The 10,992-nt window shown below is 49.2% G+C and overlaps 1 protein-coding gene across 1 annotated transcript; it reads right to left on the reverse strand.

Annotated features, from left to right (window-relative positions):
• Positions 1–2,472: 2,472 nt before the first annotated feature.
• Positions 2,473–4,735, reverse strand: LOC149366377 (uncharacterized). The gene has a single exon (XM_089543845.1). It carries the CDS (start codon positions 4,710–4,712, stop codon positions 2,754–2,756), a length of 1,959 nt encoding a protein of 652 aa, XP_089399971.1. The 5' UTR covers positions 4,713–4,735; the 3' UTR covers positions 2,473–2,753.
• Positions 4,736–10,992: the final 6,257 nt, after the last annotated feature.

Below are 10,992 nucleotides of genomic sequence, written 5' to 3' on the forward strand. Positions count from 1 at the left end.
TCGACGACTACCTCATTCTGTTCAAATGTCAGCCTGGGGAACGCAGCTGTAACCGCATTCACCTCAGTTCTATCATTTTTTAGACTACTCTGTATGACGTAATCTTGACCACATAACTTCCCATCAGCAACCACCTTAGGTTCCTTGACTTCGTTTTAACCTTTGACCTCTACCACCTTTGCTGAAAGTGGACCGCTCGCTCGAAAAGATGTCCTCCTCTTTTCTAATCTGCTCACTCAACGGTACCGAAACGCGGTATCGTGACCGCTGCAATGGGGAACTCACTAAGAAGATCATGTCCAGATGAACTTGACCCCAGTTTTGACTGACAAATCAGGAGTTCGAAAGCGGTCCCCAGGTCTTTCGCAAGGACCAGGCAGAAGTGCCATCGAGAGATGTGCGGCTCGACAAAAGGAAGAGCGACTATGTAAAAAATTCTAATAACAAGACCGCCATGATTCCCTAAGTACTATCGGCGTCAAATAAAATGCGAACAGGGGAGCCTGTGGCAAAAGGTCCAGTTTAGTACGTCCGCCTGTCGCCATCAGAGATAAAGCGCTCTCTTCCCGTCTGCGATAGCGCTGCTTCTGATTTCTTTGACGTTTATTTTCTCGCATGGAAGAATCGAGCGCTCTTAGTTATCTGGCCTGCAGTGCATTAATATATCGCTTCCATCATTGTCGCCTTGTCAGCGTCTCGATGAGATGCGACCAGTGAAAAAAACCGATCGGTTCGCGGCCGGCGTCCAACGCGACAGTTCCTCAATCCTTGTTCTGCCAGCGGTCACAATTTTATCGCCACCAGAAAAGGTCAAATGCCGTCGAATATTTACGTGTTAGCGTAAGCATAAAAAAAGCGCGCGAATAATTTCTTTTTGCTTTCATGTCGCGTAACAACGCGTCATTGCAAAGGACACACGTCGTCCACTGTCTGCCAATACCGGAATTTTCCAGGAATTCTATCGTGACAGACGGCTCGAAAACTTGTCCCGTGGGCACAGACGGCGTGGTACAGGGAAGGAATAAGACCTGCTTATTGTGGCCGATGCAGCAGACACACCCGACATTATGGCTCGCTATTAAAGAAGACATTTTTAAGTTTTGCGCCAACACATCAGCTGTAAGACTTCGAGTGTGAAAGGAAGGCTTGTATCTTCGCAGAAGCCAGCCCTCTCAGAAGCAAATAGAAAAGCAAGGCTTGTGTTTGCACGAGACCATGCCCCATGGACTGCGGAGGAATGCTGCTGTGTGACATTCTCTCACGAGTCAACACTTTCACTCACTGGGACCAGCTTCAGTGAAGTTGGAGAGCTGACAACACCAGGTATGCCTTTCCTGCCATATCTGCATGCCTACCTTGCATAGTTGAGGTAAGATTAATTTAATCCAATGGCCATCATGCTGAATACAAGAGGCCTTCGTTCCATTCTTACACACGCCACCGGTAGACCTTTATTTGTTCACAGCGCAACAAGACGCCGATTACATGGCGTGGATTGAAGCCAAATCAATGCCCTGCAGGCAAGGGAGCTCAGAGTGCTCCCTTCGCCCAAGCCGTGGCCATGGCCGCATTCCGGATATGAAAAAAATAACACGAAAGACGGGAGTCAATCTTCCTTTTGATTCAACAATGTTAACGAAAGCACCTTCACCAGTTCGCCCTCTTGACAACCCTTGGCGTGGCAGTCAGAGAGCCGCTGTATAATGCAAGCCAGACAATCTGACATGACAGACTCAGTGGGCGTGATGTGCGGAATTAGCTGAGCGTTGTTTAGCGCCACTGAGCCAATCGGGTGTCTCGTTGATACGCTGCCTCTGCCTAGCCTGATAACGCAGCTGTCTGCTTAGCTTACATGACACGTATTGCAATAATAAGGAGGAATGAACTTCTTACATTTAGTTTTAGAATCGCGGTGTTCATAGTCTGTGGAGGCAGCTCAGAGGCTAGGACGAAAGCCGCCTAGGTCAGCGAGCATTCTCGCGAAGCCTCAACGGAACAGTAATGAAAAAAATAATCGACTATTTTATGAACCCTACATTTTATGAACCCTATTTATGAACCCTGGCACCACCGCACTGCCCAGCCTTATTTTCAGTGCACTCAACATCAGCCTCACAACTTCACGCTGAAGTGAAAGGCAGTCTTATCTGGAGCTGCAAGACGAGAAGTACATGTAAATGCTGAAACATATTGTCTCGTAGCAAATGAAGGGGCGTACCCTTATCATACCGATGGCCGTGGCAGGAGACGAAGTAGCTATGATGGTGCAAATGTGGAAACAAAAAAAAACAGCCATGTATAGACTGTCAGTAGGATCGTGGTCGCCAGGAAGCAAAACGTGAGATGACGCACGGTTTTCATTTCACAGGTTTTGTTCTTTACACAGCTGCCCGATCAGCCAAATTTCGCCATTAAAGACTCTTCTCTGATTAGTATATTAGAATGCTCGGACATGTGAGCCCAGCCAAAATGGATACACTGTTAGGAAAACAAAAGATGATACCAAAGGGTCTCTCCTGCCACAAAGATCGAAATAAAACTCCTAAAATGAGCAGAAAGGAGCTTTCAAAAAATTATAACAGTAAATAAACATTTTCAGACAGATCAGCACCAAATTTATTAGTGGCTTCGTCATTTCGATAAGAAAACACGGGAGGCAGCCTTTCCCACAGATAAACCATACAGGGTTCGGAGTTGTCATTGATTCATCGAGACAGTGTCTCTTGTCGCTGCACTTCACGGCTTGCGAACAACTAGAAGTTGCACCAACCGCGGTATCTGGGCTTCTGTAGGCCGATAAAGGTCGACATGCAATGCTGGAAGCAGTGATTGTTCTCAAGTTTCAGGAAGTGAGGCGCCTCAGAAACACTGTCGCTCAACCTTTGACTCGTCGCTCTGGTCCTGATCCAGGTAATGCACGTGGGTCCTATGAGGTGCACGTGCAACCCTACCAGCAGAGGAAGACTGCGTTGCAATGATGTGGCGAAGTTCTCCACTATCGTCTGCGGTGCTCTGCACACTGAAAGCAGGCTGAGAAATTGTAAGCTTCTCAGCTTCGACAGCTGAGCCCACAGTATCCAGGAGTCTAGGGATAGCTGCGTGTGCTCGATGGTGAGCTTACTGAGGTTGGGGTTGGCGCACAGTAGTCCTATCAGCTCTATTAACCGGGCGTCACTCATAGCGTCCACTTCAGACAGACGCAGTTCTGCGACACGGCACGCCGTCAGGAAGTTCAAGGAATACAATCTTGGCACTTTATACAGGGTCAGAGATCGAAGACCTGTGGCCCTAACTAGGTGGGCTAACCAGCGCAGCACAACTAGTCCCTGCTGACTGAGCACAAATGGCTCCTCTCTGTGACAAGACCAACAAGGCCATGCACGGTCACCAATAAGGTTCGAGCGCAAGTCCAGTTCCTCCAGTCTAGGACAAGCGAACCCAAGCTGTTCCATCGAGAAGCGATTGCCCCTCAGAGCGCACGGAGCGACAGACAGGGCACGGAGTTGGTGTAGACGAGACAGCTCGGCAATAGCGGAGAAGGCGAGTTCCTCGGAGAAGTGGAAGGCGTTGAGGTTAAGTTCAGTGATGGCCCTGAAGACTTGGAAAAAGCTGACGAGGTCGTCCTTGCTCTCTGGTGGGGCGCAGGTCACGGGTGGATTCCACGGGTAGACGGTACGTTTGGATACAGCGACCACTGCCAGACGTCGGACGTGGCTCCAGCAGGCGTTTTGCGCTATTTCTTTCAGTCTGCTAGCGGTTTCTGCGGTAGCAATGAGAGTCAGTAGAATTTGCTTCCCCCTGCACGCATGCACAGGGTCGCATTGTAGACTGGATCTGTCGAAGATAGCCCATGGATTTTCTAAAGCTCGTAAAAAGATCTCAGCATTCCCGCAGACGGTGATCATCCGGATGAATAGATTTTCAAGCTTCCGACCTCGTTTGAACTCTTCGACCCTCTCGTCAGTGGTGTACGTGAACACTTGGAGGCTGTCAAGTGCAGCCTGTGCAAGAAGCGTGCACTTTGGAACTATCAGCGCGTGCACACCACGCACTGTGTGCACATGAAGGCGGTTCAAACCGGGACACTTCTGCAGGAAATCAAACAGGGTGTCGAAACCCGCGCTATAGGTGGAACGCACCTCGATGTACATATACCTGAGGGTGAGTGTTTTCTCTTCAGAAGCTTCGCCACGGCTGAAGTAAGAGCTGTCTGGCTTGTTTACAAAGGAAAGGTTGAAGAACAGCGAACACTCCAACCTTTCAAGTTTGCGGAGGCGTTCAGCGATGAGTCGGAAGAGCTCTCGCGCGTCAAAAGGGCATCCTACGCAGAGCAGCTCGATCAACTGCCCACACATTGCTACGCATTCTAGAAGGACGTTCTGGTCGCTCAGGAAGCAGTTGGTGAGACACAGAACACGCACGTGCTGACTTCGGCCCAAAACAAGGGTTCTTGTGAGGTCGTCCACAGCGTTGGTAGCGCCGCACCGAATCATCCTCAAAGCTTCGCCACTGTAGTTGAGGTTGGCAAACTTTGGTCCCAATGCAGCGATGGAGAGTCGCGACTGCACATCGAGGTTGTGCAGGATGGTGATCCATGCCTTTCTTGGAAGGCGACCATAGTCGGGATCCTCTGCTGCGGACGCGCCTTGAGCGATTCCGGCGACCGACGGGACGCTGATTGAGACTGCAGGCGAAACACCACCACCAAGCATTGTCTTGGTTAGCGAAACGACGACATGCGACTGTAGTGTCCTCAAGATAAACTAATGCTCTTGCAGCAACACGCTTATATATACTCAGGCGTTATCTTCGGGCTGTCTGGGAATTCCACTTTTACGTCGCTGAGTTTCGCTTTCCGTTAATTCCGCGCAGTCGCAATGAAAACCGCGGCCGCCGTAATCATATCTGCGAAGGATATCAGCCCCGCAAGATGAGTGAAAATTCCGTCCCTCGCCATGTGACGAAATTATTTCCGGTCATGATTTCACGGCACATTTGCTTGGAAGGAATACGTCAGTAAGGTCCGGTAAAGAGTCAGTAAGGTCCGGTAATTCTTTACGTCAGTAAAGAATTAGTAATGAAGTATTGGGCAGCAGTTCCTTCCTCAAAGCCGCATCACGAAATTTGGCACAAATAATGCTAGAAATGGTTGTTACAAAAAGTTCTCAGTTTGGGGGGAAAATAGATTTTTCTCTTCTTTTGTACGCTTCTGAACCGTTTTCTTGAGAAATATTTGTTAGCAGAGAGCTCAAAATAACTGTGCGGATGGGGGGATTAATTTTACAGAAAGGAACTCCGGGTGGTCGAAATTTCCGGAGCCCTTCACTATGGCGGCTTTCATAGCCTGCGTCGCTTTGGGACGTTAAACCCCATAAAACAAACCAAGAAATGGAACGAGAAATTTTCGCCTGAACGATGAACTATATTTTTCAGTTTCTTCCTAATTTTCAGTGAGTGTATAAACGCCCTTAAAACGCTGAAGAAATTCCAGAAAATGTAGTTTCAGCTCTAGATTTTAATTTACTGTTACTCTTCTCTGACGTAAGTCTACATTTTTTCGCATCTACTTTCAGCGCTCTCTTGCCATCCAGCTCTTGTAAGTAGGGCTAAGCGGTAAACAGAATAAATAAAAATCCATCGAAAATTTTTGGACAAACTGTAGTCTTTGGGCAGCTGATACGTCGGTGAACGTTTTTTTGAGGTTTCGTCCCGTAGCTTTTATTATGTAATTGCTGCGTTATATCGTCACGTGGTGGTGACAATGACAGGACCAACATTTGAGCAGAGAGGCTACCGTCGCCAACTAGTCATAGGGCTCACCTGTGGCGCCGCTGCTAGCAACACATGTGATTGGAGGTCGGCGAGCAAAAAGGTAGCCGCTCTCAGCCGCGGTCTGTACAAAGCCGGCAATGAACTTTCGAGGTAAGGCGCGGGAATCAACAATGAATATCTGATACTACATAGACCTAGCTGCGCGCGTCTGAAACATTGGAGGTTATTGTGCTATCATGTCTCGCCGAAAGAAGGTGATAAATGCCCATATCGGCCACTTCGAGCGCGAAAAAGAAACTACAAGATTTCGCGCAAGTGTTTGATTACTAATTATTGTAATCTCTCATACTGCCCGAAACGTAAGCTCACCTTGAGCGCGATCAATAAATTTCAGAAATTTTCACATTTAACTAAATTTCCCAATAGTCGCCTCATTCCTTATGGACAATGAATTGGATCCATTGCATGCTATCATAGTTCTGCCAAACTGGCAATCATAGACGACTACCTGATCCTGTTCAAATGCCAGCCTGGGGAATACAACTCTAACCTCATTCCCATCAGCTCCAACATTTTTGAGACCACTTTGTCTGACGTAACCTTGAACAAATAACTTCCCATCAGCAACCACCTTAGGTTCATTGACTTCGTTTTAACCTTTGACCTCCACTACCTTTGCAGTAAGCACTAACCTCGCTCAAAAAAGATGTCCGCTACCTTTTCTAATCTGCTCACTCAGAGGTACCAGAACGCGGTATCGCCACCGCTGCAATGAGGGACGCACTAAGAAGATCATGCCCGCGTGAACTTGGCCCCAGTTTTGATTTACAAATCAGGATTTCGAAAGTGGCGGGTTTTTCCCTGGTCTCTCTCAAGGACCTGGCAAAAGTGCTCCCGAGAGAAATGCGCCTAGGCAAAAGGAAGCGCGACAATGTGCATACTAATTCTAATAAGAAGACCGCCATAATTAATTATGTACACCCGGCCAAATCATTAACTGGCTTGGGCGTTGCATCGCTAAATGCACTGTGTAGAAGGTTTTTTTCGGCTACACTGCTGGCATATTCATGCTGTACTTTGACGCGGGAGATGGCATTCCGTGGTTCCTTTTTGTTCATGTATTATTATAGTGGAGTACTTATGTGTTTAGGTCAAAATTATCAGAAATATTCATCCTTTGCCTCTAGGAAGAGCCGAAACAAGTGGAAAACGCAGCTATGGTCCTTTTGATGCATTTTCGCTTACTGTGGGTAAACGACTTGTCCGGCATGAATGGAGTGGTAGTTTACCCAGAGGAGGAGGCTATATGGACCAGAAGCATTGCTGCGTATTTCACTTGCTCCGGCTCTTCGTAGTTGCAGACGATGAATATTTCTGATAAATTTGATCTAAACACGCAAGTACTCCACTTAAACATTATATGAACATAAAGGAATCACGAAATTCCACCTCACGCGCCATATTCCAGCATGAATATGCCAGCGGTGTAGCCGAAAAGTACTTTTTACAACGTGCATTTAGCGATGCAACACCTGAGCCAGTTAAAGATTTGGTCGGGTGTGGAAAGAGAAGTTTATTTTGTTCTGTGTTAACGTAGAAAATACAAAACAAAACAGATGAACTTAATGCTTTGATCAGTCAAGCACATGCGCAGTGACGCAGCACTGAGCACGTCAGTAAGGCAGTAAGAAGGCCGACACTCGACCGCCGCGCAGGACGATGAAATATGTCGACCATTTGCGCAAGAACTGAGCCTCACTCATTGACAGTGCGTCCACGCATGCTTCTCAAAGAGGCGCGTGCGCAGGCGCTGCAACACTGGAAACATTGCTCTTTGCGGACGCCAGTTTAAGGAAGCCGCTCCACGCTGCCGCCACCAAACGAACTTGCCGACACACAAGAGCATATTCGTGAGCAGTTCGCGTGAACTAGTGCGCGCTTCTAGTATTGTAAGGGGTGAGACCCACTAGGGGCCTCTCCCCGAGCACCTCTCTGTACATTACCAAATAACTGCTTTTCTCCTCCTCCTCCTCCTCCACGCTGCCGCCACCAAACGAACTTGCCGACACACAAGAGCATATTCGTGAACAGTTCGCGTGAACTAGTGCGCGCTTCGAGGCGGGTTCAAAACGTCCGTGACACTAGTACCCAAAAGGTGCGCGCCACTACACAGTCGAACATAGCGTGCCGCAACGTTTCTAAAAGACCGCATTGCGGGCATCGGGCGGAGGGCGCCACGCCCCACGCCGCAAGGCGGTCTCTTGTGGGCAGGAGCCGCCAGCCTCGCAGCCAGCCGAAGTCCCTGACATCTGCAGGAAGCGCAGCTGAGGTCAGTTGGCGCCAGCGTGCCCGTCTCGTTTTCTGGAGTTGTTCGCGGGTCAGCTCAGCGACCGTTAGTGCTTCACACATCCTGGAGGGCGGGGTTTCATCAACATCCAGATCGGGCACGCTGGCAGTCAACGACGCCAGTGTGCGACGCACATTAACGAAAAATGCCGGTGGCTGCTCAGCTGTAGGGCCAACCACGTGTTGTGTAAAAAACACATTACGCGCTGTACCCAGAAAGTATGCCATGAGTGTTCTCTCGGGATAGTCTGAGTTGCGCACAAGATCGTGTACTCCTCGCAAGGCGACCACATTGCACATGGTGCGGATGCAAGGTATACTAAACCCACCCATGTACTGTGGAAGGCGCATGAACATTCGTGACACAAGTTCGGTTTTACCCGCCCAAACGAAAGAGCCACAGGCCGAGGTTAGCCTGCGAGCAAACGTGCGCGGTGGGTTTGCGACGCGGGCGACAAAAAAACATGCGGCTAGGATTTGGTCGGGTGCACTATCGGCGTCAAATGAAATGCGATTAGCGGAGCGCGTGGCGAAAGGTCCAGTTTATTACATCTGTCTGTCGCCATCAAAGATAGGCGCGTTCATCCGGTCTGCGATAGAGCCGCTTCTGTTTTCTTTGACGCTCATTTCAAGGTAGATGTACTATGGTAGCGTAGGCTCCATAGAAGCCCATACGTTCAAAACATGGCGGCTTGCGGTGCGCAGCTAGCGCCGTCTTCGAAATGCGTGGACAACTGAAAACTGACGTCATAATTAAAACAAAAACGCGACGTCGAAGTCACGTGTTTTAGTGACGTCATATACGTGACGTCAGCGTCAGGTGCTGCTTGGCGGGAAAAATAAACTACTGAACGCCGCGACGCTTCAGCGCGACACCCGACACGAGAACGAAGAAAGAAGACACGAGTGCCGACCACCAACGCTATTTTTAGGTAGTCAGTTCTCGTTGTGCCTTTTTCCTTCGTCCTCACCTCAGGTGTCGCGCTGAATGTCGCAGGTGTCGCGCTGAAGCGATGAAATGTGACGCCGCCAGACAGGTTATCGCTCGCACATCGTGCAACCGCACACCTCTTTTTTGCGTACGGGGGCGCCATGGCCACAGACGATGCCCTTTGGGGGCAAAAGCGACAGAACCGCACCCAACGGAACGAAACTAAACAGAAGCGCTGGCAAAAGGCAAAAGCGGAAACTGTACACGAACGATGCACACCAAGAACTCGAGCAACAAGCAACGAGGAAAAAGTAGGGCTAGCAGAATCGAGTTTCAAACAAAAGCAAGCAGAATGGTCAAAAGATATGACCAGGGTATTACATCAGAGCACCGTCAACCTTGGCATCGTCCCGCTGCCATTGCCGCTACTCTGAGCAAACGCTGTCATAAATTTTTACTAAGCAAGCGCTATACTTTCTAACTAAATGCACACAACTAAAATATTTTAAAAAGGAATCACTGCAATTGTTTTTGAATGCTTTTGAAACACAAAATATATCCTAATTATTTTCCTCTTCTAGTTGTTTGTCCACTCATTTCATTTTGGCGCTTTAGTTCCACCCATAATTTGATGTCGCTAGCACTTGGTTCTGGACCGCATTCGGGCTCCGGCTTCGCGACCTATTTCAATAGACCTTGCTCATTTCCTCGCTTTGCAGCTGGGGCGCCGCTTTCACGCTTTCCACCGATCTCGACTTCCTCGGGGCGGTTCCACTGGCGGCACCGTCTGTTGACCGGTTGGAAAAACCGAGCGCTCTTAGTTATCCGGCCTGCCGCGCTTTGATTTCGCTTCCATCATCCTCGCCTTCTCACCGTCTGGCTGCGATGCAAGCAGTGAAACAAAAAAAGAAACCATCGGGTTGTGGCCGGTGCCCAACGCGACAGTTCTTGAATCGCTTGTTTCTGCTAGCGGGCACAACTTTATCGCCCCCAGAAAAGTTCAAATGTCGTCGAATATTCACGTGTTAGCGTGGGCCTGAAAAAAGCGCGCCAATCGCTTCTTTTCGCCGTCACGGCGTGCAGCAACGCGTCATTGCAAAGGAAACAGGTCATCCACTGTCTGCAAATGCCAGAATTTTCCAGGCAATGTGCGGTGAGGGACGGCTCGGAAACTTGCCACGTGGGCACAGACCGCGGTTTACAGGTAAGCAGTAAGGCCTGCTTGTTGTGGCCGCTGCAGCAGACACACCCAACATTAGGGCTCGCTATTTAAAAGACATTTTTTAGTTGTGCGCCAACAGATCAGCTGTAAGACTTCGTGTGTGAAATCAAGGCTTGTATCTTCACAGAAGCCAGCCGTCTCAGAAGCAAATAGAAACGCAAGGCTTGTGTTTGCACGAGACCATGCACCATGGACTGCGGAGTAAAGCTGGTGTGTGATGCTCTCTAACGAATCAACATTTTTATTCACTGGGATCAGCCTCAGTGAACTTGGAGAGCGAATGTCGCATCATACTCATTCCGAAAGCGGGTGGTGACCCCTCCGACCCGCAACCTTGGCGGCCCATAAGCTTCTTAAACGCAGACTACAAAATCGTCGCATCTTTACTCAACAGAAGAATGCGCACGATTCTGCCTCACCTAATCCACCGGGCTCAAACCAGCAGCGTGCCTGACCGCTCTGTGTTTGATGCATTGGCACTCACCAGAGACCTGTTCCCATTTGCCAGCAGGATGGGCTTCAGCGGGTGCTTTGTTTCGCTTGATCAGGCGAAAGCATTCGATCGGATGGAGCACTCGTATCTGTTCGGAGTCCTCGAAGCCTTCGGATTCCCTCCTCAAATTTTCAGCAGGCTGCGCTTACTTTACGCAGACCTGAATGCTCGTCTCTCCGTAAACGGCCACCAGAGCGCTCCCTTCTCAGTCACCCGGGGCATAAGGCA

Source organism: Amblyomma mixtum, chromosome 1, assembly GCF_055824585.1.
Source record: "Amblyomma mixtum isolate Tamu chromosome 1, ASM5582458v1, whole genome shotgun sequence".
Lineage (NCBI taxonomy): Eukaryota > Metazoa > Arthropoda > Arachnida > Ixodida > Ixodidae > Amblyomma > Amblyomma mixtum.

Bases quoted from the DNA above. Each gene is read 5' to 3' on its own strand.
- LOC149366377 (XM_089543845.1), bottom strand. From the start codon at position 4,712: ATGCTTGGTGGTGGTGTTTCGCCTGCAGTCTCAATCAGCGTCCCGTCG.